This window comes from Podospora anserina, chromosome 1 (assembly GCF_000226545.1).
Source record: "Podospora anserina S mat+ genomic DNA chromosome 1, supercontig 3".
NCBI lineage: Eukaryota > Fungi > Ascomycota > Sordariomycetes > Sordariales > Podosporaceae > Podospora > Podospora anserina.
The window spans coordinates 169,746-197,256 of NW_001914845.1; the positions used below are offsets into that span (position 1 = coordinate 169,746).

General features: G+C 53.7%; 8 protein-coding genes across 8 annotated transcripts; 4 read left to right on the forward strand and 4 right to left on the reverse strand.

The window, feature by feature from the left end:
• Positions 1 to 828: 828 nt before the first annotated feature.
• PODANS_1_13310 (uncharacterized protein) lies at positions 829 to 4,592 on the forward strand (the record flags this gene model as incomplete). Its single annotated transcript, XM_001904997.1, has 4 exons — positions 829 to 1,165; positions 1,276 to 1,950; positions 2,011 to 4,022; positions 4,077 to 4,592. The coding sequence occupies 4 exons, from the start codon at positions 829 to 831 to the stop codon at positions 4,590 to 4,592; spliced, it is 3,540 nt and encodes a 1,179-aa protein (XP_001905032.1).
• Positions 4,593 to 5,832: 1,240 nt separating this feature from the next.
• PODANS_1_13320 (uncharacterized protein) lies at positions 5,833 to 7,123 on the reverse strand (the record flags this gene model as incomplete). The annotated part of the gene is made up of 2 exons (XM_001904998.1): positions 5,833 to 6,471; positions 6,530 to 7,123. Coding segments are annotated over 2 exons (1,233 nt in total), but the record flags the coding sequence as incomplete, so codon positions are not given.
• Positions 7,124 to 7,504: 381 nt separating this feature from the next.
• On the forward strand, positions 7,505 to 9,223 carry PODANS_1_13330 (uncharacterized protein; the record flags this gene model as incomplete). The annotated part of the gene is made up of 1 exon (XM_001904999.1): positions 7,505 to 9,223. One exon carries the CDS (start codon positions 7,505 to 7,507, stop codon positions 9,221 to 9,223), a length of 1,719 nt encoding a protein of 572 aa, XP_001905034.1.
• Positions 9,224 to 10,001: 778 nt separating this feature from the next.
• On the reverse strand, positions 10,002 to 11,007 carry PODANS_1_13340 (uncharacterized protein; the record flags this gene model as incomplete). Its single annotated transcript, XM_001905000.1, has 2 exons — positions 10,002 to 10,076; positions 10,132 to 11,007. The coding sequence occupies 2 exons, from the start codon at positions 11,005 to 11,007 to the stop codon at positions 10,002 to 10,004; spliced, it is 951 nt and encodes a 316-aa protein (XP_001905035.1).
• Positions 11,008 to 11,837: 830 nt separating this feature from the next.
• Positions 11,838 to 15,565, forward strand: PODANS_1_13350 (uncharacterized protein; the record flags this gene model as incomplete). The annotated part of the gene is made up of 2 exons (XM_001905001.1): positions 11,838 to 12,407; positions 12,470 to 15,565. The coding sequence occupies 2 exons, from the start codon at positions 11,838 to 11,840 to the stop codon at positions 15,563 to 15,565; spliced, it is 3,666 nt and encodes a 1,221-aa protein (XP_001905036.1).
• A 352-nt stretch (positions 15,566 to 15,917) lies between these two features.
• Positions 15,918 to 16,362, reverse strand: PODANS_1_13355 (uncharacterized protein; the record flags this gene model as incomplete). The annotated part of the gene is made up of 2 exons (XM_001905002.1): positions 15,918 to 16,073; positions 16,126 to 16,362. The coding sequence occupies 2 exons, from the start codon at positions 16,360 to 16,362 to the stop codon at positions 15,918 to 15,920; spliced, it is 393 nt and encodes a 130-aa protein (XP_001905037.1).
• Positions 16,363 to 17,572: 1,210 nt separating this feature from the next.
• On the forward strand, positions 17,573 to 19,891 carry PODANS_1_13360 (uncharacterized protein; the record flags this gene model as incomplete). The annotated part of the gene is made up of 3 exons (XM_001905003.1): positions 17,573 to 18,386; positions 18,487 to 19,539; positions 19,602 to 19,891. Coding segments are annotated over 3 exons (2,157 nt in total), but the record flags the coding sequence as incomplete, so codon positions are not given.
• Positions 19,892 to 20,579: 688 nt separating this feature from the next.
• Positions 20,580 to 23,287, reverse strand: PODANS_1_13370 (uncharacterized protein; the record flags this gene model as incomplete). The annotated part of the gene is made up of 5 exons (XM_001905004.1): positions 20,580 to 20,848; positions 20,920 to 21,031; positions 21,089 to 21,281; positions 21,334 to 22,758; positions 22,914 to 23,287. Coding segments are annotated over 5 exons (2,373 nt in total), but the record flags the coding sequence as incomplete, so codon positions are not given.
• Between the last annotated feature and the right edge of the window lie 4,224 nt (positions 23,288 to 27,511).

A 27,511-nucleotide genomic window follows, 5' to 3' on the forward strand; every position in this document is an offset into this window, starting at 1 on the left:
CCTACACAACGGCTACGCTACGGCACCCACAGCTCTCATTCGAGTGCGACCTCCCCTAAAAGAAGGCGCTGTCCCTGTCTCCCAGCAAGCCTGAAATTGGCGCTCCGCCGTGGCGGGGGGCTGTCGATCGCTGCTGTCTTGACCCGACTGGGGAGAGTAGGTAAGGTACCTAAACTGTGGACCACCCACCTCGCACTGGAACCCGACCTCCTGAACGTCTTCCACTCCTGTCATCTCCAGCCAACCTCAGCGCATCCGCATCCCCATCCCACGACGTGCAATCCATTTGGGCCAGACATTGGGACGTCGAGATCCGAGTTTGCAAAAAGACCGAGCTGGCTGTACCTCTCCTCTCCATACCACGAGGCTGCCCTTTTTCGACTGCTCCGCCGACTCGCTGCCCAGTAAGGCCCAAGGCCCGCTGTTGCTCTCGCTCGCTCAACGTCGTCGTCGTTCAGCCTCAACCTCCCATCGTGCGTGCCCAGCCAGCCGATTATTTGCTCGACACTTGTTGCCGCACAGCCTCTGCCCAGAGCGACGCTTACCTATCGTGTTGGTTATCTTCAGCCCCGCCTTTACCAACGCATACTACATTCAGACCGACTGCCCGCAGCGAACTATCGTCGTTTTATTTTGGCCCAGTCGTGGCTTGATGTCGGGCCCTCTCCTGGCTGAGCCCCCGGTTTCCTCACTCCACGACCGCGCCCGCGACCTCGACCCTCGAGTTTTGCTTTCACCACCACCACAACCCCGATTGTTTACTTTGGAGACGAACGCACATGGTGTAGTGTGACGAACATCAGTGGACGGATTCAGGATCAGTCCACAATGGCAGGATACGACTATGGTGGTGCTGGTGGCGGAGCTCCTGGTAGCCTGGGCCTAGGAGGCGGCGATTGGGCACACGGTGATCCTCTTGGGAACCCTCACGGCCATCCTCACAATGGCAGAGCCCCAAACTCACCAGCAGCTCAGGGCGGCAACGGAGAAGCAGACTTGGAGTTGAGACAAAGCGGCGAGCGCAACAGATCGCGGCCACGGCAGGCTAGGACAGCCAGTGGCCAGGTGCGTGTCTGCAAGAAGTGTGGAGAGCCTTTGACAGGTCAATTCGTTCGCGCTCTGGATGGCACATTCCATTTGGACTGCTTCAAGTGCCGGGTAAGTTGTGATTTTTGGTGTTTTTTTGAACATGCTGCCCTCTGGTTGGCGGTGTGGCGCTTTTTGGCCCTTGTGTTGTTTTTCTAACCGCTTTGCAGGATTGCGGACAAATCGTAGCTTCCAAATTCTTCCCAGCAGAGGACGAGAACGGCGAGGGACAATACCCCCTTTGCGAAACGGATTACTTCCGACGACTAGGCCTGCTGTGCCATCAATGCGGTGGAGCATTACGAGGTTCCTACATAACTGCGCTCGATCGCAAATACCACGTCGATCACTTCACCTGCTCCCTTTGCCCAACAGTATTCGGTGCTCAAGACAGCTATTATGAGCATGATGGCCAGGTTTATTGCCATTACCATTACTCGACCCAGTTCGCCCAACGATGCAGCGGTTGTCAAACCTCGATCCTGAAACAATTCGTTGAAATATTCCGAAACGGACAAAACCAGCACTGGCATCCTGAATGCTACATGATCCACAAGTTTTGGAACGTCCGCCTCAATTCACCACAAGAAGCGCCTGTCATCACCCAAGATGACACTGCGGGCCGCGAGCACGTCCGCGGCGAGGAGGAACGCATGGAGGAGAAGGTATACCGGATCTGGAGCGTGCTGTCGACCTTCGAAGAGTCTTCGGCTGCTTGTATATCAGACATGCTCCTGCATGTGAGCAATGGCGCCTATGTGGATGGTGTCATGGTGGCGAAGAAGTTCATCTTCCATGTCGACATCCTTTTCCGTTCTGCAGACCGACTCGACGCCACTATGTCCAGCGACGCGGACCCCAAATGTAAGAAGAACCCTCTTGGTGCACCCTAACCTCGTAACGTTGTGCTAATGGAATACGCAGCTGGTTTGGCATACGGGCGTGAGGCCAAATTGCTTTGCAAAAAGATCGTGGCATTCTTCTCGCTGCTGTCCAAGACCCAAGACCGTGTTACACGTAAGCCTGGTGTCACGCAAGAGCTGTTGACGCTTGTCACCGGTCTTGCCCACTATTTGAAGCTACTTATCAGAATCTGTCTGCAAGGCGCTCTTCGGATCGAAAAAGAAAGGAACTCACCAGATGGCCTTTACAATTTCCTGGATGATCTGAGCGATCTCGAAGCGCTCAAAGTGGACGACCATTCTACAACCACACTCCAGTTGACTTCGGGCATGTCCAGATTATCAGCACATGACTCGGACCAGTGCATCCTCTGCCATAAGCCCATCGAAGACGAATGTGCAAAGAGTGGAGATAAACGGTGGCACCTGGCCTGCGTCAACTGCTCGCATTGCGGCAAAGAGCTTGGTCGCAAGCTTCAAGAGGCCCGGTTGAAACCCTACGACACCAAGGTATTTTGCAGTACTTGCGACCCTCATATTCCTGCACACCTTTCGCCGTTTGAACACATTACCAAGCTTCAACAATACGTCTTCCTGCTCCAGGTTGCCCTGGCTAGACTGCTGGAGATTCTTCGAGTGAACGGCGCTCTTGACAATGGTGACGATCCAAACGGAGGCGATCTTGACTCTGCTGAGGGTAGGTCCAGGCAGCAAGGGGGCGATTATCCACGGCATCATCGAGAGTCGTCCTACGAGAGCGCTCTCAATGATGTCCGAAGACTAAAAAGCACCCGTATGGACAAGCACTTGTCGTCCAGCTTTAGAAAGGCAAGGACATCAAGGATTCTGGATGGACCTGAGAGCAGCAGCGTGCGGCCAGGGTCGGCTGGTGGCACAGGCGAGGGGGGTCAGAGTAGGGGATTCCATATTGTCGACGAGCGCGGGCCTATCGATGAAGAGGACATGACATTGCCCAATCAGGACGCCTTGACACTCGACGATATCCCAAGGATTGTTGCGGCTGAGCAAGCGGCAAGGGAACAAAGGTCCTATCAGCCAAACCAGAACCGCCAGGAGCTTTTCCGGTCTCCGGCCACGGAACCACGACTGGGTGCTGGTGGTGCTAATTACATGCACCAGCGAAGTCTGTCAGATGGCAAAGGAGTCGGTTCACGCGGTCTCCCAGACCAGGGCACCATGCGAGGCACACGACGGTATTTCTCGGAGTTATCAGGACTGGAGTACTTTATCGTCAGACACTTGGCTGTCATGACGATGCATCCTATGGTTGAGAATGAGTTTACGCTGGAGGAGCTCCTGGGGTTCATTGAGAACAAGAAGGCTCCTACTTTCTGGAAGAACATTGGCAAGGCGTTCAAAAATGACAAGCAAAAGGCCGTCAAGAAGAAGGGGGTGTTTGGCGTCCCATTGGAAGTCATCATTGAGCGGGACGGTTGCGAGTCGACCGATGGTGTCGGACCTGGTACTTTGAAGATCCCTTCCATTATCGACGACATCATCTCGGCAATGAAGCAAATGGACCTCTCGGTTGAAGGTGTCTTCCGAAAGAGTGGCAACCTCAAGAAGTTGGGAGAGGTAGCCGAAGCGCTGGACAGGGAAGAGGATGTTGATTTTAGCTCGACGCATGTTGTTCAGCTGGCCGCCCTCTTGAAGCGATACCTGCGAGAACTCCCAGATCCTTTGATGACGCAGAAACTCTACCGTCTTTGGTTAACAGCGGCCAAGATCCCAGATCCAGAGAAGAGGAAGCACTGCCTGCACTTGGCATGCTGCTTGCTTCCAAAAGCGAACCGCGATTGCTTGGAAGTTTTGTTTTGTTTCTTGAAATGGGTGGGATCTTTCCACCAGGTGGACGATGAATCCGGATCCAAGATGGACATCAGGAATCTGGCCACCGTCATTGCCCCCAACGTTTTGTTGGATGCCAACAAGGCTGCAAGCCTTGACAGCGACCCCATGTTTGCCATTCAGGCCGTGGAGGTTATAATTGCTAGTATTGAGGAGATGTGTCTGGCAAGTTTCATGTCTGCCTACACTTTTGCGAACAACATGCTAACACGAATGTAGGTCCCTGATGACCTGGCCGATCTCCTGCAAGATCAATCATTATTCAACAACAGTGCCGAATTGACAACCAAGGAAATTCTGAAGCGTTTCGGCGACCGTGCAGCCAACGGCCCAATCCGACAGTATAGTGACGTAGGAGAGCTGATGGGCCGCCACGACAACAACCCCAGCCGCCCACCGCCGAGGAGGATAGAAACTGACCCGGCATCATGGCAGCAGGAAAGCAGCGTGCGACCAATGCAGGAGCCAACGATACCAGCCTTTGCGGCAGCGGCAACACCACCTGTTCAGGGCACGCCACCACCACACAAACGTGGACCGTATGACCCGCCCCAACAGTCACCATACAGAGGACCGGAGGCCGGGAACCAAGGGCATTTGACACCATCACAGCCGCCACAACAACAGCCGCAGCACAACCAGCCTCCAGGACCACCAGGACAGGGAAACAGAGGGGAGTGGAGGAACTCGGGGTGGGGGAGACAGAATAACGGGTTGACTACCGGGACTGCGTAGGAAGCAGTGGCGGAACAGTTGCCTCCTTCTCCGCCCTCTGGGTATATGAGACCGGAGTTATGATACCTACCTCCCCTCTGGGTACAGAAACAAAAAGTCGAAAAGGAGGGTTGTTGTGGTCACTACTGGTTTGAAGATATTGCAAGCATAGCTGCAGGCGTTTTTTTTTTTCCTTTCTTTTTTTGCAGTGGGTTTCCATTTGTTTGTTTGTTGGTTGGGAGTAAGGATGGAGGTGGAAGGGGGTTCAAGTTCAATCTTTCTCTGGGGAAGAGCGCTTGTTGTTACTTGGCACACGGTGGACAAACAAAGGGGGAGCATGCCACTCTTGTTCTTTTTCTACTCTTTTATGTCTGATATTTCTTGAATTGTCGGGTGTTTCGATTCCAAAAAAGCAAAGGAAGCAGAGAAGGGACATAGGGAAGGAAGGGAAAGGGGGTGTTTTTTTTTTAGACTGTTGTGTGAGAGAAAGACAGAATTGATGGATGGGTTTGACTTGGAATGGATTGGGAGAGTGGGAGTGAAAACAGTGAAATCTTGTGTGGGTGGTGGTGACTGTTTGTATGTGACTGTGTGTGTGTCAGGGGAAGGGAGAGAGAGAGAGAGAGAGAGAGAGAGAGAGAGAGAGAGAGAGAGAGAGAGAGAGAGAGCGAGAGAGAGAGAGAGAGAGAGACAAACCAACAAAGCAAGCTATTTTTGAGCGCCGTTTTGAACTTTTGATGTGAAATGTTTCTTGATACATAGCAGGTGGTGTGGTGTTTGTGTGCTGGTGAGCTTTGCTTTCTGTGGCTGAGTTGTTGTATGTTGGGTAGATGATCTGAGGTGGCAAGGAAAATGGGAAGGAGTTTGTTCTGATGGGGGCCATTCCACTTGCTAAAACCATGGTGATGTGTGGCTGTCTTACTCCCACCAAGTGGGTGTGTCGTTCACGGCACAGTGCTCTACATCACCAATCCAACAAGCACGACTTGACCAGAAATCAGGACCCTGGCCCCTTTTATCCACAAGGTTAAACGAAATATTTAGTGCGCTTATATTGATCATATGCATCCTCCCTTTTCCACCATCACCACCACCCATCATTTTTTCCATCCATCCAACCCCTCTCGGCCGCCCATCAGTCGTTAATTATGTATTATATACGTTTCATATATCTCTTCTCCCCTTCCCAAACAAAAATGCCCAATTGGTATCTCTTCCGACCTACATCTCAAACCATCCAAACCCAAAATTCCCGCGCTGTTTACTTCTTCTCAGCATTCACCTTCTCCTGCTCCAACGTCCACTTGACACTCCTCCTCACCCCCTCATCCAAGCTCACCAACGGCCTGTACCCCAACCTCTTCTTCGCCTTGCTAATGTCGTAATACCTCGTCATGCAGCTATACACAATCCTCTGCCTGTTAAACGTAGGCGGCTTCCCAATCATGGCAAAAAAGCACTCGCTCAAGAAGCCCAACACCATTCCCGCACCCCTCGGCAGAACCCTCACGTGGTCCGTCCCCATGGGCGATCCCGCGGCGGCCCAGATGGCCCGGCAAAAGTCCCAAAAGTAGACCGGGGAGTCGTTGGTGACGAGGAAGGCTTCGCCGTCGACGCGCTCGTGGTCGAGGGGGACGGTGGAGGAGGAGGAAGTGAGGAGGAGGGCGCGGGCGGCGAGGAGGTGGCCGTGGGCGACGTTTTCGACGTAGGTGAAGTCGAAGAGGTTGTTGTTGTCGCCGACTTGGACGCCGGTGCGGCCTTGGCGGTAGATGTTGATCATGTGGTAGAGGACCATTGTGTCGCCTTCGCCCATGATGCCCGAGGGGCGGATGGCGCAGGTGAGGAGGGAGGGGGCGGGGGAGGCGCGGTTAGCGAGGAGGACGAGCTCTTCTGCTGCGGCCTGGAGGGGGACGTGTTAGCAAGATGATGGGAGGTTTGGAGGAAAGAGGGAAACAAACCTTGGTCTCGGAGTAGTACTCTGTCTGGTTCTCACCGCGGACGGTGGGCCATCTTTCGTCTGCGTTGATCAAGTCGGACTTGTTGTCTGACATGACCGAGGCGGAGGAGGTGTACACCAGGGCCTTGACGCCGGTGGTTTGGCAGGCCTTGATGACGGCGGCGGTGCCATCGACGTTGACCTTTTTGAAGAGAGCGTGGGAGACGCTGTCGTTGGATTGGGCTGGGGGGGAGGCAGTGTGGATGACCACGTCGGGACGGGCTTCTGAGAAGACGGAGATGAGCTTGTCGGCGTCGGTGATGTCGGCTTCGTAGTACTTGACGCCGTCGGATTCGGGGCGGCGGTTGCGCGTGCACCGGAGGTCGATGACCGAGATGGAGGTGGTGGTGTAGTCGCGCAGGAGGAGGCGGACGACGTGGTGGCCGAGGAAGCCGCAGCCGCCGATTACCATGGCAGAGCCGAGGGATGGCTTCTTTTCGGACGCCATTGTGAGGGTTGTGCTTGCGGGGGAGGGATTGGGTTGGTTTGGGCTTGATGGGAGGTGTTGAGGATGGACAATTGCTGGGGATGTGTTGTTCTTCTTGTGGTTCCGAAGCTATCTTGGCATCTCCTTTCCACTGGACAGCTCCCCCAAGTTTAGGCGGAATACAGGGGCAAAAAATGTTTAATTACCCGTCAGCTGTTTCTCAGCCCTGCCTCACCGCGTTTGATGAGCTGGCGGCTTGCGCGCGCTGCACCGTTGCGGTTACCGGGGCAGGCAAGCTAGTCCCAGTGGGACGGTACGTTGCCTAGTTGCCGTATCAGGCAGGTGGAGCACCCCGCGTCTCTTCTGCAGCAATTCACACACGCACTCCGTCTCATTCACTTGTTGGTATCACAAGGAGGATGGAAGCAACTCGGGGAGCAAGGCAGCCTTTGTTGGTTTTTTGATCTTAATTTCTTCCTCTTTTTGGTTTCCATACTTTCATTCTTATATATGCTCATTTCTTTGCGACTTGCGGTCTTTGGCTTTCATCATCCTCGACCGCGCCTTTCATCAACAGTTCACCTTCAAGATAGACTTGATACCCACTTTGCTCGTTATCACCCCTTTGATGAGCAATTCGTACTCCTCGATCTACCATTAGGGACATCGCGACGGAGAATGAAGGAGGGTCATATGGTGAGGCCTGAGACCGAAATCCTGGTGCACATCGCTGCACCTGCCAGAGCCGCCGACGATGTGAGACACCGAGCGTTGGCGAGGGCATATCTTGACTTTGAACCTTCGAATGTCACAGAAGTCCAGGCCCGTGCCCGGGGCGAGGTGGAAGGAGACACACAGCTAAACCGGAGAGAATTTGTTGGATATGGAATTCATCAAGCCCCGCCATCCTCACAACTGAACCGTGGGATTAAATCGCCAATCCTGTCTTTTCAGAGCGCTGAGCATAATTTCGACTCTCCTGGGCTACGAGCTGTTCCAGTAACAGAACATTGTATCAGCGAGACACAGTCGTCATGGCAAGCACCGCCCAGCGAGATCCCAGACTCGATGCCGAACAACCACCCACCGTTTGAGATTTTTTGCACACCATCAAGGGCTTTGGACTTCTTCACATCATCACTAGATAGCCAGCACGTAGACTCATCACCTCTTGCTCGTCGGAGATCTCAAAGGCTGGCCACGGCATCTGAATCTGGACGCTACCTGTGCTCGCAGCCTCGAAGGAGCCCTCGCCGACCTAACATTCGTCAAGCGCCCGGAGCACCAGAGACAGGTTCACTTCAGCCAAGCAGCTTGCCGGAACCAAGCCTACCTCGACTAAGAATCCCGTCAATTCCTCCACAGTCAAGCTCTTATCCGGGCTCAACCCGAGATCCAATCAACAACAGGCCACTCCGAGCACGACCGCACAGCTCACTCGACAGGGAGCTCCATCTGCCGTCACCTTCCGATCCTGCAAATAAAATTATCCCCCAGTCTCCAGACATCTGTGTTCAAAAGCGCCCGCCCCCACAACCATCACAGCTGTCCACGAGCGATATCATTGAGGAGACGGTACTGTACTCTTCGAACCCTAACCAAACATCAGTCCCTTGTTCCCAAGAACCGCCGGCCCTCGCTCGGGCAGACTCAGAGCCCATCGCAAAACGCAGACGGACAGCCGCCGACCCTCAGCCTGGCCAACCTCTAACCAGAAGCACCAGCGACATTGGTCCTCGTCGCCAACCACTCGTCCAACTCATCTCGAATAAGCCGACTGCTTATTACAAGTCCAAGCTACAGATATACGCCCCTTCACCCCCAGCAGCGCAGACAGATCTCAGACCTGAGGACGTTATCAGTCCGGTGTTGGCAAAACTAGCTACGGAGCTGGATCTTTCTGTTCGGTTTAGGCCACAGTCGCAAACTAGGGAGTTGCGCCCCTTTGAGCGAGGATACTGGCTGGTAGAGACCGCCTCGTGGCCAGCAGACTTGAAGTTGTCGGCTTGGATGTTTCTGACTGACTACATTGAGAAGGGGATCGCGGGTTGGGGCACAAGCTGCTCTCGAGATCAAGATTTTAGGTGGCTGAGGCTCAGGTGTTGGGGGTGCGTGGTTGGACACATGCACCTCCTTCTCTATGTAGCCAGCAGAAGGCAAGTGAAAGATATGGGGATGAAGTGGTTTGGAGGGGACGGGGAGGCGGTAGTGGTGATGGCACCTCGATAACCGGCGTGGAAATGTGAGAAGGGGACCGGAAAGGTGGAGGCAAGGAAGAAGGAATAAGGTTTTGTTGGATTAGGGAATCTTGTCTCATGATAAAGTGGGGAGAACTGGATTCGGGCTATATGGCATCGCTGGCTGGTTATCGTTGGACTATCATTGTTGGGAAAGATACCCCCGGATTCTATCATTGCATGGTGCTGGGCATAAACATCGCATTGGGCATTTTGAGACTCTATATCAATACACAAATGTTGCACAAATCTTACACATAAAACATGGTTATGACCTGATCTATGTACACCAAGGGGCTAACGAAACCCCCATCAACATCACACTGGTTTTGATATCCGTCTGTTTGTTTTTGGTGAGACCGCACACAAGAAAATTGTACAGTTCCTGATACAAGTTACACTATCTGCTCCTCACTATCAAAGCAGACCGAACATACCCGACTTTGGGAAGGAAAAACCCATGGAAAATTGAACAGCGAGCCAAGCGAAAGAACCAGATATTGCCTCCACCCCTAGCAGCATTGAGCTACCCATCTGTCTCTAATATTCCCGGCCTCCTGCCTCCTTTCCAGCCGCCCACTACACCCAATGCCAGCTATCGTCGTAGACATACTGACTGTAGTTGCATGTTGATTGGGGGATAGAAGCCACAAGGTTGTCACTTCTTTTTCGCATTCTTACTTTGTTTCACAAAGCTCAAGCCACCAATATGGCTGGCTAGGCTATGGCGCCGGTGTGATGGAGGGCTCAAAACTCTCTCCTCTGTTCGTTTAAGGGGAAGGAGAAAGAGACGCCCTCTCAACCTTGTAACGCTCCTTGTCCTTCTCAGCGGCTTCGTAGAAAGGCTGGCGAGCCTCGTTAGTAAACATTGAAAAAGTCGTATAGCTGCTGGGCACGTACCTGGCGTTCAGTCTCACTCAACGCCCTCCACTCACTGCCAATGGCAGCCACTCTAGCCGTGGGGGGAATGTTGTCAAGGTCCCCAGACTTCATTCGCTGAGTCGTGAAAATGATGTAGGGACTTAGAAGACCCTTGGGTCTGCGGGGGTCAGGAAGGGAGAGCTTAGCTGTTTTGCCGAGCCTCTTGAGATGGCTCCGAGCCAAGTTTGCAGCCTCGATGGTCTCAACTGGATACGTCGTGATCCAGTTGATCAGGGCCGCATCGTTCCTCACCTTGTTCGCACGAGCTTCGTCCTGAAGAGCCTGCTTCTCCACAGACGAGAGAGCCGCAAACTGCTTCTTCATAGCCGACATGAACTCCGTAGCGGTCTGACCTTTTGGTACACCACCGTTTTTCTGCACGAAAACCAACCACGACCTTGCTGGGAGTCCGCGTGGCTGCTCGTTGAGAAGAGCCTTGGCTTTCAGCTCCTTGACCTTCCGGAAAAGCTTCACATTTTCTGGGACTTCCTTGACAGTCTTCTTAGGGCGCCCTGTCTTCTTGGGGACAGCCTTCTTCTTGGGGGCAGCCTTCTTGGCTGTGGGTTTCTTCGTCGATGCAGCCTTCTTCTTCTGCCTCGCAGCAGTGGTCTTCTTAGCGGCCGGCTTCTTGGTAGTAGTAGTCTTCCTGGTGGCTGTGGCTGTGGCTGTCTTGGTAGCTGAGCGGGAGGCAGCGGCGGCAAATCCTCGATTGAAAACGGCGGCAATGCGAACGCTCGCGGGGACCTTGGGGCAGGCTGCGCTGCGGGTCGAGATACGGGCAATGCTCGAGAAAACTGAGCGCATGCCGATGACGCGGACCCGGCGGGCAGCCGCGAGCCCAGTGGAGGAGAGCATGGCGACAGCGGCGGTGGGAATTGAGGCTACAATTGGATGTAGTGTGATGGTGGCGGGTGTTGTTGGGGTGAGAGGGGTTCGCAGCAAGCAGCTGTTGCAGTGACGCTGCTGGGGAGATTGCGATTTTATGCTGGGAGGCGGTTGGCCAGCTTCTTCTTACCCTAGCTACCAAGCTTCCAAGATGCGGTCAGTGCTCCCAAGCTGCAAGCAAGAGCCGTGGTGCTGTTTACCTGCGACCCAGGTCTCAAGAAGGTGGGACAGGATTCGCACAGACTATTTGCCGAGATTCTTTGTTGAAGATGCCCTCTTGTACATGCACACACAAAACGACTGCCATTGCTTGAGATTGGTTGAAAGAAGCGTATGATATATGACTGATATTTCAGCTCTATGAATATTATTTAGATTGTTTGAGTTTTTCAATATCATGTTGAGTCTTTGGCTTTGAGCTTTCTCAGAACCACAGTTTATACGTCATGTTGACCTCCACCGTGCTCACCCACACTGTGATATGCCCTAAAGGAGCAAGCCCAGACCTCACAGTGGAAAGTCACGGAAAGCTGTTAAACAACACGGTGCAGTGTTCCAAAGTCCCACCTTCAAACTTCTCCAGCACGGTCCACATTGCAGTGACTTGATGTTCTGCGACTTCGAAACTCTCCTCCGTCCTCACACTCGGGAGTTTGTAGACATCATATCCAGCGCTACCACGTCCACATCGGCATGAAGATCGAAGATATCGATTCGGCACACTAACTTGAAGTCAACTGCTTCCATAAAAGTACTTTACCGCCACAGACAATTGCTGAGCCACCGTCAAACCACACAGAATGGCTCGGCCCAGAGACTCGCGCTCACCATCTCCTGCAGGAAGTCATGCTGCGCGAAAGCGGAAAGAGGATGATCGACGCGACCGCGACCGCCGTGATGGCTCGCGTGATCGCCGCCGCCGCTCCCGTAGCCCAGATGTGAGTTGGTTCCCCCGAGATAGGGTTCAGTGTGGTGCTGACATGTCTGTCCTTTCCCAGCGCCGATACCGTGACCGCGAGCGGGACCGAGATAGAGATCGCGACTCTTATCGCTGGAGAGACCGCTCCCTAGACCGCCGAGATGACGATTATTACCGAGGTGCACGTCGGGATGGTGCGGGTGGTGGCCACCGTGATAGGAGACGGTCACGCGACAGAGGACCTGATAGGGTGCGCTCCCCAGAACGTCGAAGACCTCGCAGCAGGGATGGTAGGGATAGTAGAGAAGGGGACAGAGACTACCGTTCTAGGAGGGATGACTCCCGCGACCGCAGGCCCCGCCGGGATGGCTCAACAGACCGGGGGGATGGCACTCGACCCCGGGGTCAACCCAAGCCAGCAGAGAGTGCTGCACCAATCAAGCCCAGCGAGGTATGTTCCCTTGGTTTTCGACATTTTTCGCAGGTTTTACTGACAACATCTCGACCATACAGCCAGCTAAGTCTACACCAACCCCAGCTCAGTCGGAAGCTGAAAAGAAGGCTGAACGGTTGCGCAAACTTCAAGCCATGAAGGAGAAGCACGCCATGAAGGAAGCTAAGGAGGCCGATGTTTCAGCCGGGAGCACCAGGAAACTACTCGCAGCTATGGACCAGAGAGCCGGCGGCACCGTCCCCAGCAGCCCTGCGAAGGCCTCGCCCACTCCCACCAGCCCTGCCCCCACCACTGCAGCTGCATCTCCGGCGTCAACTCAGGCTTTTGTCGGCAAATTCGACCCCAAGGCCATTGCCAGGAACGCCAGGGGCAACCGCGCCAGCTCACCAACCAAGCTGGGCGATGTCAAACTTGGTGATGTAAAACTGAGCAGCCAGGGAGGGTCGGCCATAGTAGCCAAAAAGGAAGGCGGGCTTCTGCCCACCAACAGAACACTGAGTACGTTCGGATTTCAGAAGGCTGCTGACAACCAAAAGTCAACCTCAAAGCGCAAGCTCGACATGGACGATGAGGAGATTATCAAGCGCAAACTTGTCAAGCTCCCCGACTTCGCTTTAGAAAATGCTGACACTACACCATATGTCGATGCTGATGCCGATGACGATGTCGAGGACGACTTGGATCTTGTCTTGGGTCGCAACGAGGAGGAAATGGCCGAAGCACAGCGAATCCTCCAAGAACGGCGCGATGAACGCATCCAGAAAGAGGGCATGGCTATGGAGGTAGACTCCGAGATCCCCGCTGCCGAGAAGGAAGACCCAACACCAGCTGACAACGCCATGGATGTTGACGAAGAGATTGATCCCCTGGATGCCTTTATGGCTGATCTGGAACAGAAAGTTCCAAGCAGCGGCATATCGTCAAAACCAAATGGCGACCAAGCGAACGGCAAGAAGGCGTTTGAGCCTGAGGCGTACTACAGTGATGACAATTACGGTTACGAGGCAGACAAGGCCGACCCGTCATCTATTCTCGCCATGGCTGCCAAGAAAAAGAAGAAGGACATTCCCGTCATTGACTATAGCAAGCTTGAGCTTAACAAAATCCGGAAGAACTTTTGGGTTGAGCCGCTCGACCTCAGTCAAATGACAGAGGAAGAAGCAAACGAGCTTAGATTGGAGTTGGACGGCATCAAAGTCTCTGGCAAGAATATCCCGAGACCTGTGCAAAAGTGGTCTCAGTGTGGCCTAACGCGACCCATCCTGGACACCATCGAAGGCCTCGGCTATGAGAAGCCTACACCAATCCAGATGCAAGCCTTGCCCGTCATCATGTCTGGCCGAGATGTAATCGGTGTGGCAAAGACGGGCTCAGGCAAGACTATGGCGTTTGCGCTCCCAATGCTTCGTCATATCAAGGATCAAGACCCAGTGAGCGGCGACGATGGCCCAATCGCCCTGATCATGACACCCACAAGAGAACTGTGCACCCAAATTTACACCGACCTGCTACCGTTTACCAAGGTTTTGAAGCTTCGTGCAGTTGCTGCCTATGGTGGCAATGCTATCAAGGACCAGATCGCCGAGCTGAAGCGTGGCGCCGAGATCATTGTCGCTACACCCGGACGTATGATTGATCTCCTGGCCGCCAATTCTGGACGTGTAACCAACCTGAAGCGTGCCACGTATTTGGTGCTGGACGAAGCAGATCGCATGTTTGATATGGGCTTTGAGCCGCAGGTCATGAAGATTTTCAATAATGTCAGGCCGGATAGGCAGACCATCTTGTTTTCAGCCACCATGCCTCGCATCATTGACGCTCTGACGAAAAAGGTTCTTCGGGACCCGGTAGAAATCACGGTGGGAGGACGCAGTGTCGTGGCGCCCGAGATCACTCAGGTCGTGGAGATCATTGACGAGTCCAAGAAGTTTGTCCGCCTATTGGAGCTTCTCGGAGAGCTGTATGCCGACGATGATGACGTTCGCGCCCTGATCTTTGTGGAGCGTCAAGAGAAGACGGACGATCTGTTGCGAGAGCTCCTGCGCCGCGGTTACGGCTGCATGTCCATCCACGGCGGCAAAGATCAGGAAGATCGCAACTCTACCATCTCTGATTTCAAGAAGGGTGTCTGCCCTATCCTCATCGCCACCTCAGTTGCGGCCCGCGGTCTGGATGTGAAGCAGCTGAAGCTGGTCATCAACTACGATGTCCCCAACCATTTGGAAGATTATGTCCACCGTGCCGGCCGAACTGGTCGGGCAGGCAACACCGGTACAGCTGTCACTTTTATCACCGAAGAGCAAGAGAACTGTGCTCCTGGTGTGGCCAAGGCTCTCGAGCAGAGTGGGCAGCCTGTCCCGGAACGGCTCAATGAGATGCGCAAGTCCTGGAAAGAGAAAGTCAAGGCTGGCAAAGCCAAAGACGCCAGTGGATTTGGTGGCAAAGGTTTGGAGAGGCTGGACAAGGAGCGTGAAGCTGCTCGTCTTCGCGAGCGCAAAACCCACAAGGCCGAAGGCGAGGAGGAAGAAGACAAGGGAGATGACAAGGACGAAGAGACCAAGAAGGACAAGGCGAAGGAAGCCATCCAGGCTGCTGTCAGCGCCATTGTTTCTCGGGATGCCTCCAAGACGGAGGCGGCGGAGGGCAAGACTAGCGGTGGGCTTGAGCACGGTGTCATCAAGAGCAGCGGCGTCATCGCCGGCAGCAGTAGTGCTGGCGCGGGCAAGGGTGGGGGTGCTTTGGATAAGGCTGCCTCGGCCATCAGCGAAATCAACGCCCGATTGGCGAGAGCTGGCCAGCTTAGACCAGGCCAGCCGATTGACAATAAGGGTCCGGATGCGGGTGCTTTTCATGCCACATTGGAGATCAACGACTTCCCTCAAAAGGCCAGGTGGGCGGTCACCAACCGCACGAACGTGGCCAAAATCTTGGAGGCTACTGGGACGTCGATCACCACAAAGGGTACTTACTATCCTCCCGGGAAGGAGCCCGGGCCGGGCCAGGAGGCGAAGTTGTATATTCTTATTGAGGGTGATACCGAGGTGGTGGTGGGCAACGCGCTTTCGGAGCTTACTCGGTTGTTGAGGGAGGGCACGATTGCCGCGGCGGATGCGGAGAGCAGGGCGCCTGCTAGTGGGAGGTATACCATCACATAAAAAGGGGGGATTTGTGCTAGGATTTCTCGTCAGGGGCCGGTTTGTTATGCTTCATCATGGCGAAAGCTTTCAGAGTGGGAACAACATTGGTTGGCGTCCATATGGTGTTTCAATCATGTAGGGGTTTTGTGTTCATAGCGTATATGGAAGGAGAGAGAGGGTATTGTAACAATTCAACTTGATAATCAACTGTACCCTGCTGTAGCCCGCTGCTCTGAATGTGAAATATGTACAAAATGATGCTCCAGTGAGATGAGAAAACAAAAACAAAACGTATGCAAAACAATGGCATCTCACAACACCCAAAACGCCACCTTAACCACCCGACCTCATGAAACAAGAACAAGGGAATCTAGGAATTCCGCAAAATCTCAGCATTGCTGTCCGCATCCCGATGCCGCCTCTCGATTTCACTCGCGTCCTTGAGGGTATCGACTCTGGTCTTTGCCTTGTCTTTATCCAGTTGGGCCTGTAGCTTGCCGCCTTTTTTGGATTGCTGGAGACGGGCCTGGGAGAGGTGTCAGCATTATCATCAAGTGGTGCGAGTGTGGGTGGCATACTTCTGCTGCCTCTGCAGCTTTTCTCCTCGCGTCATCTTGAGATGAAGAGGGATCACCGCCGCCGCCCAGGGTCCGGGGAGGACCACCGACTTTCGGGGGGGCTTTGGAGGTTTTGGCGGCGGAGACTGACTGTGGGACGGAGGCGGAGGAGGGTTTACCGGGGGGAGGGGCGGAATCCAGCCGGCGGCCGGGGGAGGAGAAAGCGTCCGAGGAGGGTTTGCCGCAGAGGTTGCCCATGGTGTGGGTGATATGATACTTTTGGTGAGTGAGGTGAGGGGCTGTGGCTGGAGATAAGGTTGGGTGATGGTGATTTTGGTGGGCGGGATGATTACTCGGAATATGGTGTTTTGAAAGTAGTGATTTACTTGTAAATTGAACTGGTTGGTATGGATTGGTGATATCACTGGCGGGTTTGATCTCGGCGTCAAGGCGAAGACCGCACTCTGTAGGCAGTTGACGTGGCTGGCGATGGCTTGGCCCGCGCCCGGCAAGCCGAGCCGAAGGAGGCTCTTGGCTAGGTCGTTCGCTGATGGCAGATGCCGACGACGCCCTGCCGTTCAGGAACAATGGGATTGGGGTCTAGTGCTCTTCCCAATGAGAGGAGAGAGGCCTGATGTTGTGCATATACGGGTTATGTCAAGTTTACTGGGGAAGCCGGGTGCCTGAGCTGCGTATCAAAGTCAAGATTGGTCTCAGTCTCATCATCATCATCAGTTGACTTGCGATCAACAGGGGCAAATTTCACATGCTGGGGAGTCGAACAGTGGCATGTGCCCATGGAGATTTATGCTGTTGGCTTGACAAATCGAAGGCACATCAGCCCGTTACGTGGACATCTAAGTACATATATGTATCTGAGTATAGAGAGCCCCCCCGAGTCCACACCTCGAAAAGGCATGTAACAATGGCAGTGAAACCAATGATGAAGTGTCCAGCCAATCAAGATAGTCCTTTTCCTTCCCGTCTTTGAAGCCCCGCATCGATTGTGAACCCCACGTCCGGTGCCCTGGAGGGGGCAGTTGGCCCACAGGGAAGAACACCACCAAACAAGATGGAAAGAGGACGCTCAGGAGGTGTCAAAAGATGCCTGCATCTGAATTATACAACGATTCTGTTCCCTAAATATCAGTAAAACAGTTTCACTCGAGTTTTGAATTGGTTGGTCAATTGCACATGTCAAGTACAAGTCAAAGAGCGAGTGAGGCAGGTGGGACTGGGACCAGTAAGAGACGCACAGCGGGTCTTTTGCTAGGCCGTCAAGGTTCTCACAAAGTGCAAAATAATATTGTCGACGTGCTCGCCTTTCTGATCCACAACCTGCCGACCCATCAATTCTCAAGCGCAGAGCCGCCATTTGCCCAAAGCTTCTTCAAGCAACCGCCCGCCTTTCATCCCGCCATCACTGTCGTCGTCGTTGTAGATGCCCTCTCCGGCGCACACTCAGTAGTCGTCCCTTAGGTGCCCACAACCCACCGTTCGCTGCCCGCTGCCGACTCGTCGCTTATTGGGCCGTTGCCCCGAACCCACCCGCTTCTTCGCCCTCGCCCTCACCCGCCCACCCCCCGTCCCCCGTCCCCCGTCCCCAATTCTTGGGCGCTCAGAAGCGCGCCGAATCATGGACGGCTCCTTCGGGCAACCTCAACGCTTTCCCGGATACGGCGATGGCTTCCACCGGCACTCGCAGAGCAGCGGCGACCAACAACTGAGCAATCTCGATTTCTCTGCCATGGCCCAGAGCCAGCTTTCACACCAGACCATGGCGCATATGGGCACCGATCCATCGCGGATGAACACGGGCAGCGTGGCCTACGAGTCGCACGACGATCTCTGCGTAGACGCCTGCATGGGCGTCGGCCTCTACAATGGCTTCCAACAGTTCAACCATCGCGGGGCTCCAGCTTCTCTGGCGCCGCAGACGCGATGGCAAAACAACCAATATCAAATGGACCTCAGCACCATGCCCCTCCAGCAGCACCAGTTCCATACCGATCTTGACCTGTCGAACCCGTACCAGCAGTGTTTTGACCACCACATGTCTTCCACCATGGCCTCGCACTGCGAGGAGGAGGATTGCCAATCAATGAGCGCCAGCGGGTGCTGTGACAGCGAGTGTACCATGACGGGCAAGTGCACCGGGGAAGAATGTGAAACCGAAGAGGACGCTTGTACAGACCAGAACTGCCCCTCGCGGCCTGTTGTTCATGTACCGGAGGAGGTTCGTGATGGGGCTGCTGCCCTCATCTCGATCAACCACGCGCCTGGTCTGTCCTCGCCGCAGCACAGTTTTGATTTCCAACAACAATGTAGGCTTTCATAGTTCCCCCTTTAAGCGTTATTCTTTGGCTCATGCTTGGTGAACAGCAATAAATAACCTAGGCTGCGGTCTGGCCCAGCCCTCTCAAAACAACTTTTTACTATCGCCTCCCTGGAACGCGGTGGGCAGCGTTGCAAACCACTTGCTAATTGCTCACGACGATTCAAACTTGCAGCCTTGCACCACACCATGTCCACTGGGGGATCCTTCCATCTATACCCAATGTCACATGCCCGTCTTCAACAATACCGATGCTTTCAACCAGTTCAACCTCCAGCAGATGAACCAGTTGAACCAAATAAACCAAAGGAATCAGCTCAACCAGATGTTACAAGAGTGTGGAGCTCAGTACCACGACCCGGAGGCTTATGCGGCCCATTTCTTCTCTCATCACAAAGTCCAATTCGCGAACATGCCGCCGCCACCAAGTACAAGGCCTGGTCAAATGAGGGGCTTTCAGAACCATAACATCATTTCATCGAGGGAAACAATGTCACCCCCAGAACCAGCCCTGGACACCTCTGACACCACAGCCTCACTCGGGACTCCCTCACCATTAACCCCTACGTCGACTAACGTTGAAATGACCGACGTCAAGCACAGTCGAAGCCTCTCCATAGTCACGTCAACAGACGACGACGACAATGTCAAGATGGAAACAGAAGAACACCGCTGTCTCTGGCGGGAAGAAGGCGCTTCTGAAATCTGCGGGTTTGTTTTCGACGACGCCGAGGCGTTGTTCAGACACGCATCCAACTGCCACATCAAACATGCGCAAAAGCGTCCAGGGGATCAGGGGTTCAGATGTGGGTGGGATGACTGCCCGCGGAGTGCTCCGGGTGCGAGTGGTTTTCCGCAGAGGAGTAAAATCGAAAGACATATGCAGACACATATAGGGCGTAAGATCCCCCCTCCCTCTCCCCTTCCCATCCCTGTTGAGTTGCTAACAAACCCCATAGACAAACCACACATCTGCCCCGTCTGCCAAAAGGGCTTCTCGGCAAAACAAGCCCTGACTCAACACCTGTTTATCCACAGCAACGAAAAGCCTCTTTCTTGCAGCCTATGCAGCAAAACGTTTCGTTACCCTTCTGCTCTCAGTCTGTCCCCCCCCCCCCTTTTCTTTCCCTTCCCCATCATCACTAACTTATCTGTCTCTTAGCAATGCACCAAAGAGTCCACAGCGGCGCTAAGCCCCTCACCTGCCCTGTTTGTGGTAAAGGGTTCAGCGAGTCGAGCAACCTGTCGAAACACAAGCGGACGCACGAGGTGAAAGGGAGGTTTAACTGCTTGGTGGAGGGGTGTGACAGGAACTTTCACAGGCAGGACCAGCTGAGGAGGCATATGAAGACGCATAATCTAGGGAGGGGGGACAGTGGGGGGGAGGAGGGGGGGGATATGAGGTCTAGTGAGGCTCCTGAGATGGAGGGGAGTCAGGGGGAGGAGACGTGAGGGGTTGATTACAGGTTTTTTTCCTTTTTTTTTTTTTGGAGGGGGGGGGGGTAGGCATGCCGACAGGACGGTAGCTGAGATCAAATGGTCGAGTTCGAGATGTTTGAGTCAAGAAGGAGATGCGCGCCGGGTATGAGTGCGTGGGAGGCCCTTAGGTTGACAGGCAAAGTGGTTGGAATCTTTGGTGTATGGATCAGTCATGTTCAGATCAGATCTGGGAGGTAGAAAAGGGTCAGAGGGGAATGCTGTGTGATGGACAGACAGGCCTAGATGGTGTTGGCAGTGAGGGATTTGGCGCACTTTGGTGGCGGGTACTGATTTTGTTTTATGAAGGAAGGGAATGCAAGAAAGAGCAGAGGAGGGGGGAGACGAACCATTGATACCCCAAAAGGAAAACGGTTCACTGGGTTATTTTCTACTTGCAAAGCTGGGAGGAATGCTATGCTTTTATTGTCTTCATGTCTTTCTTTGTCATTTTAATACTGTTATGGTTATCAAAATATGAGCGATTTGAATACTTTTACTTGCTTGGTACACAACCACTTTGAGTGAAGATTCTTGTGTTGATTCATTCAATTCAACCTCGGTCTTTGGCCACAGGTTGCTTTGTCTGTCGACTAGGTATTTAAAGGACAGATCGAAGCCATGTTCTACCTTCCTCAACCCCACCACCTCTTGCAATCGACAGTCACTCCTCCCTGTCAGCCCAGCTCTCGATCACACCCTCCAGCGTTGGCTCATAGTGCTTGATCGTGACCTGACCGGTCTTCTCATCCAGGTAAGTGTTGGCCTGGACAAAGACCTTCCTCGGCTGCTTGTTCTTAAGAACCACATTCCGGACCTTGGTGCCCCAGTACTCAAGACCAACGTTGCTCATCTCAGTAAAGAACTTGGAACCGGTCTCGACATCAGCAGTGGACTTGTAGATGTGGAGCTTCTGGAGGAAGTCACCAACGGCTGCAGGAAAACACGAGTTAGTTTTTGTTCTTTGAACCAGATACCCAAAAAAACACTGAAACTCAACGTACCCTTTCTACCACTGGTCAAAATCTTGGAGCGATCAAGGCGAATGGTGAGGTCAGAGAGATCCTCATTCTTGTACTCCAGCTTGCAGAAATCATCCTCAGCCTCGAGGAAAGACTGTTTCATGCCGGTTAGCACAACAATTCCAGCGCCTTATACAGCGCAAAAGCATACCTTGAGAATGGCAAAACGAGCCTGGCAGTGAGGCTGCCCCCACTTTTGAGACTTGGGGTCCCAGAACTCGATGGATGTCAAACCAGCACGAGCCATGCTGAGGTACGAGGCATACAGAACATCCCCAGCCTCGCCGTCAATGTCCGTGGAGCCGTCACCGAAGCCGAAGATCTTGAGGGCGGAGAATTCACAGCTGTCTCCATGTCAGAGGCTATACCGCACATAATCTAGACGAGAAAACAAACCTGAGATGCATAGCCACAAGCTCAGCACGGCACTCCTCATAAGCACCAGCAAGACCACCAAAGACGGAACCCCAGGTCTGGCCCGGCTTATACCACGTGGTGATAGGCTTGCCGGTGACTGGGCTCACAGGTGGGTTCTTGACATCGAAGTTGTAAACGCCGGGGGCGGTCTCCTGTAGAAGCTTGCCGCAACCGTGTCCAGTCAATTCGTGCAGACCGACCTGGACCTCGAAAGAAGCATCTCTGTACTTTTTATACACCTCAAGATCACTCTCCGCAATGAAGGGGATCTTCTCATCTGGGGCCTTGGCGCTGAGTACATTGCCGAGAGACACGTTCTTGAAGCCCTCAAGTTGTCGGATGTCGTCGTAATTGGGGATGTTGATACCGGCCGGGATGCCGGACCCGCAAAACGTCAACACCTCAAGCGACGTGAAGTCTGGGGACAGGAACTTGTCCTTCTCAAAATCTTTGCCCCATGGCAGGAGAGGGATAAGTGATGGGGCGGATCTGACGAGCTCGCCAAAGGCCCGAGTTCTGTCCTGGTTAACAACGGCAGCAAAGCCCTCCCACTCGCCACGAATACCGGCAGGGTCCCGGTAGGTCTCGATGAAACCAATGTTGGACTCGACCATCGGCCCTTGATCCTTCACCCAATATCTCTGAGAGTCCTTGAACGCCAAAAGAGAGCCCTCTTCAAAGGACTTGGCATACGCAGTGTGCATTTTGACCTGGGTCTCGTTCTCGGCATTCTCAGCCGCCTTCTTGATGTTCTTGGTGATCTCAGCCATCTCCTTGGAGTAGTCACCATAGACCAGCTTGATGGTCTTGCCCTCAAGAGGCCCCTCGCTGATCACAAACTCGGCCTCCTTCCCGGCATCGCCACCATCGGCAGGAAGGCTGGTGATAGCGGATGCAATGAGCAGCTCAAAGACACCATCCTCAGTCTTGCGGAGTCTGGTATTCTCTGGGAGCAATCCCTTGACCTGCATCCACTTGGCCACAGCATCAATCTCATCCTTGGTGATGCTAGGAGAGTCCGGGTAGTACGTGGTCAAGTGACCCTCGTCCGTGAAACCGAGGTGAAGCAGGCCAGGCTTGTCAGCTGAGAAGATGGCGCCATCCGTAGCCTTCAAGTACTTTTCCGCCTCGGGCGAGGCAGAGGCAAGAGTAGTGAAGACGGACTCATCACACCTTGGAATGAACTTGGAGTCGCCAAAGCTCTTGTAGTTGCCACTGTTGCCGAGGAACTGAGCAGCATATTGGAGGAAAGCTGAAAGACCGGCCTCGTCAACACCAACTTTCTTGGCAAGACCCTTCCAATCACCAGCGGCGGCCCTGTGAAGAGTAATGATAAAATCATAGATGGACTCGGACTCGGGTGAGACCTGCCTCAAGACTATGCGGTTACCCGCAAGGGATGCTCTGTCCCAGGTGTTAGCAATTGTGTTGCTTTGTTTACAAATACATATGAATTATAAGGTGTGATCACGCGGGAATGGCAGAGGTGCGTAGAAGCCCAACCTCAGGGATGGATGGACTCATGTGACCAGTAATGAGTTATAAGTAGGCTCCCTTACCGGCTGATAAAGTGGGCATAACGTTTTGCCTTGTCATCCAAGGCGTTGAAGTGCTTCTCGATTTCGAGCCTGACGACAGCAGGCGGGGCATCGGCGTAGTACTGGGTAAGCTCCTGGGAGTTCATGTTGAATAGACGGCGCGGCTGCAGCGGTAATAGAGATCTGGTGGATTTGAGGTCTGTTGATGGACGACCGAGTGATGGCCGGGCAGTTGGTGCCGAAGAAGTGAGCCTCAACAAACCTCTTGACGGGAGAGGGGCTCGAAAGGAAAGACGCATCGAAAAGGCGGCAACAATAACGCCCAAAACTCCGAGCTCCAATGGTTGACAACCTTCTCCTACTACCAAACTGCTCGAATCGGCCGGTACCTGCAACTATGGAGCTGTTGCAGCCGCGACTGGCCGAGACCTTACCAGAGCGCCACTTGCTATTCAGCCACATTGCGGGGGTCTTGACTCTTGGCATCTGGAGCTGTCAGCCTTGCAAGCCACCACATGGAGGGGAAGGTCGAGATTCGAGACGGGAGCTTTTCTCCCGGAAGGGAAGGAGGGGTCATTCAGATGGAAACTTTGCCTGTGGATTCAAAATGAGCTCGAGGCAGGGAACATTGGGGCCCATGTACTGATGCCCCTCAATTAATACCCAATGCCCTTTCAAGAAATAATAATTGAACAAAAAAAATCAACATCTCTAGCGTGTTGCACCCATTTCGGCGTTGACCCCGGTTGGCAAATCAATCAATGAGGGGCAGGGCAACATCAAGCGGTCAACGCGGGGCAGCTTCCTAGGTCTACCATCATCGGCTCGTGCCACTGCATAACGGATCCACGATTGAGCCAGTAGCCGATGATGGTGATGAACAAACAAGAAAGAATTCATCAGTCCGACGCGCCGGAAGACGATACGAACTGACGGTGGCGGTACTTTCCTGGACTTGCAAGGTACCTCAGCTTCTACATGGACAGCAAGAGCATCACCATCCACACACACCGTGATAAGACCCTTGATGGACCAATCGAGGCTAGCATGGGCGGTGCGATGTCGGCGATTGAACGACGGCAAGCGTAGTGACCCAAGTATGAATCTCCAAGGCGTGTACAGAACCGAAATGGTATCCGTGCATACGGGTTGCCTCCCGACGCCGTCGATTTAGATAGAGTGTAAGAGTGGGCTACCGGAAGATGATTCTTGTTGACAGCTTCCTATCAATGAGACCGCCTATCACGGAACAGGGGCAGCTCTTTACATCTGTGCCTGTCATGGAAACCCGACATCGCAGGATACAATCAGAGGCCCCGAGATTGCGCCAGAGCCGTCTTGATAGCAAGATGATTGCGATGATGGCGGTGGTGTGGACAAGCAGGCCCACAAACCCATTCACAGCCCACGACACAGCTTCCAACCAAGACTAATGCATTTAGGCAATTCAATCCCAGGTGGCGCTGGCATGGACAGTTATAGCACAAATTCCTCTGCCTGCCTCCAATTGGCCGCCTGCATCGATCGGGCTTGTGAGACGTCATCTCCTGGATGTCCAACTGCTGCTTAGACTCTGGGCCCTGAAGCTGGGTCCCTCCAGCACGCTCTACACGGAATAATCGGTACTGTATGTAGGTCAACAAACTGCATAACGCTTGTTCTGACAGTAAATAGGACTGTTAGCTGCCCGTAAAGCTGCACTCATCAGCTTTCAACGTGTGATTCAGAGAGAGCATGGGTCAGCAATGTAGGATGACCTTTTAGTGGAGGGTAGTTTCCCAACACAAAACCAACAAATCGGTAGTCAGTCCGTCAGGTTTGCTCAGGGACTCATCTTGTGACCTTTCCCTCCATAGCAGCCGTAGTTTCACGAGCCCCGTTTCCCTAAAGTCTCGGGTTGGCAGCAAGGTGGGTGTTACCTTTCTTCCGGAAGCTCAAATAATGCTGGGAAAGCACCAAGACAGGGCTAGATACCAGCGGGAAGCTCGTTTTTCGTGAAATTTGTATGTTTGGTGTCATGATGTGTCTGCATGGCGCTATGCCGAAAAGACAGAAGAAACCAGCATGATCTGCCTCGTCAGCGTTGGTGGAAAAAAGACACATACCCTCGGCATGCCGGGCCTCGGAGTCTTCGAAGGCAGGCCGCAAAGGCTTGTCGGCAGGTGGGTGTTCTGGGCAGCGTTGCGTCTGCAGAAACGATACACCGTAACGGAGAAGAGCATGGCGAACACACGCAACTCTGCGACCTTGGCAGCCACGATCTGTTTGCTTTGTGCTGACCGACTTGTGGTACTTTGCAAGTTCGACTCCTCAGGCTGCCTGTTGTTGACGACCAACCTCGCTCCAGCCATGGGCTTTGTTGTTGAGATTGCCTGTCAAACGTTCCACTTGTTTGAGAGAGGAAATGGTTGCACCGAGTTAGAAAATGGTCAGCTTGCAGGATATGTGCGTCTAAGTGCGCTTGGGGCTTCGTCTGCAGTGCTATACGATGGTTGGGTCAGCAGCCGCTCAACTAATTAGGGACTGTATGATTTGATCAACAAGGGGATGAGCGGTGAAGAATGGAACATCTGTGATAATCTGGGGCCGTCGAGGTACCTGAGGCTACCGGGCGGGAGTCCCGTTCTTGGGGGTGTCAGTGCCGTGACGGTAGCGGCGAACGAAGCTATTCCCACATCACATCCCGTCGACCAAGACTGACCGCACCCCGCAGGGAATATGTATGTGCTGGCCATGTACTGCACACTCGGTGTCAGTCAGGCCCACGCCGTTCCCCTTCTGCTTTTCCGGAAACCCACTCGGGAAGCAAGACTGTGCATGCTGCTGCAGGATGAATTCTATGGAGGTGGGGAGTCTGAGAAAGGCTCAGGCTATGCGGGGTGTGTGCAGCATTCGCTCGTTTCACTCCGCAAGGGTAAAAGTAGCATGCTTGAGGCCAGTGATGCAACGGCATCTTGAAGATGATTTTCTACCGGGCTTTCGAGGACAGCGAAGCTTCATGGCGAAGTCGGAGAAACCCACGATCAGGTAAGGAACATTCGACCCAAGAATCTAAGCGTCAGTAGCCCCGCCCAAGGAGCCCGGAAGCTGAGCCGAGCGGGGTGCCTCAACAACAGGCAGTTCCACCACGTCCAATTTCTCGGAGTCTGGGGAGTGGGTATCGAAACAATCGGTGAGGGGGCAGACAGACCGGGGCGTGCAAAACAAGGCACGTCACGAGGCCAACGAGGGGTTTCTACCGCTGTGTGGCGCCCGGGGTTGCGTTGGGTTCCGTCCAAGAGGTGAAGGGGCAGGCAAAGCACAGTTCGGAGACGGACGTTTCTTTTACTCACGAATGGCTCTTTGCCGCATATATGGCCCTGCTGTCGTGGTGAGCGATGGAACTCTGCATAGTATTCGACCAGGAAAATGGAAGAAATACCTCTGCCGTAATTAGCTGGTGATTGGCCCATAGAGATGAGAATGATGTAAGCTAGGAAGGTGTGGTCCTGGTTCAGGTACAGTTCCATGGCTTGCTTTGCGGTGCCTTGCGTGCGAGCCATTTTAGCAGCATCGTAGCTTTCGGTCCAGACACCGTCCAGACCTTTTGGGAACCGCACACGAGATGGGGAGCTTTGGTCGCAAGCGGCTGGGCGGTGTTTGGGGTCAATCACGGATCGGTTGTGACACTCCCAGACGACCGGCCCGCAGAGACAGGGCTTTGAACCAGCCAGCAGCCATAACGGAAGGCCAACTCCTTCTCTTGTGTTAGTCCTTGTAGAAGGGGTATCGATTATGTGTTTTGCCGTGCCATGTTTTGTTCTGTGGGATCTGGATCTGCTGGACAGGAGAATGGAAGCAGGAATGGCATCTCATCCCAAGATCGTCCCCGGGGCTCCCATCCATCAGTTGGGCAGCTCCACACACCCCTCCCCTGCCATCGGCGGCGTCTCTCGGCGAACCTCAACCCCATTCTGTGGCGGGGCCGGGACAGACCCCCACGCTTCTACTGGAGCTGCTATTAGTTGAGCAGAAATGTCTTTTTGTGCCTCACCTCGCCATCAACGAAAACGTACCGAAAGATCAAAATGGTGCCCCGCCAATTACGCGAGAGAGTGAGTGTATTATACAATGTGGGAGAGCAGTCTTGTCCAGATGCTGGCTGTCCTGGGACGAAGATTATGTCTTGAGAGCACTGTTTTCAGCAGTTTGGTTTGCGTTCCGGTCCTATGTCTTTGCTCCATGTCAATGTTAATTGTCATCGACGAGCCGTTCCCAATTCCAAGTTAGCCAGCTAGCACGACGGTCCGCATCAGGCTGGGAGGTGTGTGGGCTAGTGAAAATTCTTGAGCGGAGATTTTTATGGGTTGCGCCGGTGCTCTGCAGACCCCGTGATGGCAATGGTACCGGCAGATGCCAGTGGGTATTCACCCTCATTTCCGCTCTCCCACCTCAACCCCACGGCCATCAGGTACCTACCTAGCGTCCACTGCTGGGAATCCAGGTTGTGGATGGAATGCCCGTACCTGAAGTGTCTTACGGAAGATGAGTTCTCTCGTGAATTGCTTCCCGTCCTGCATCACGCACCTCAAGCACCTCATGCCTGGCTACTCACCGCTCTCAAGGTTATTCAATTAATG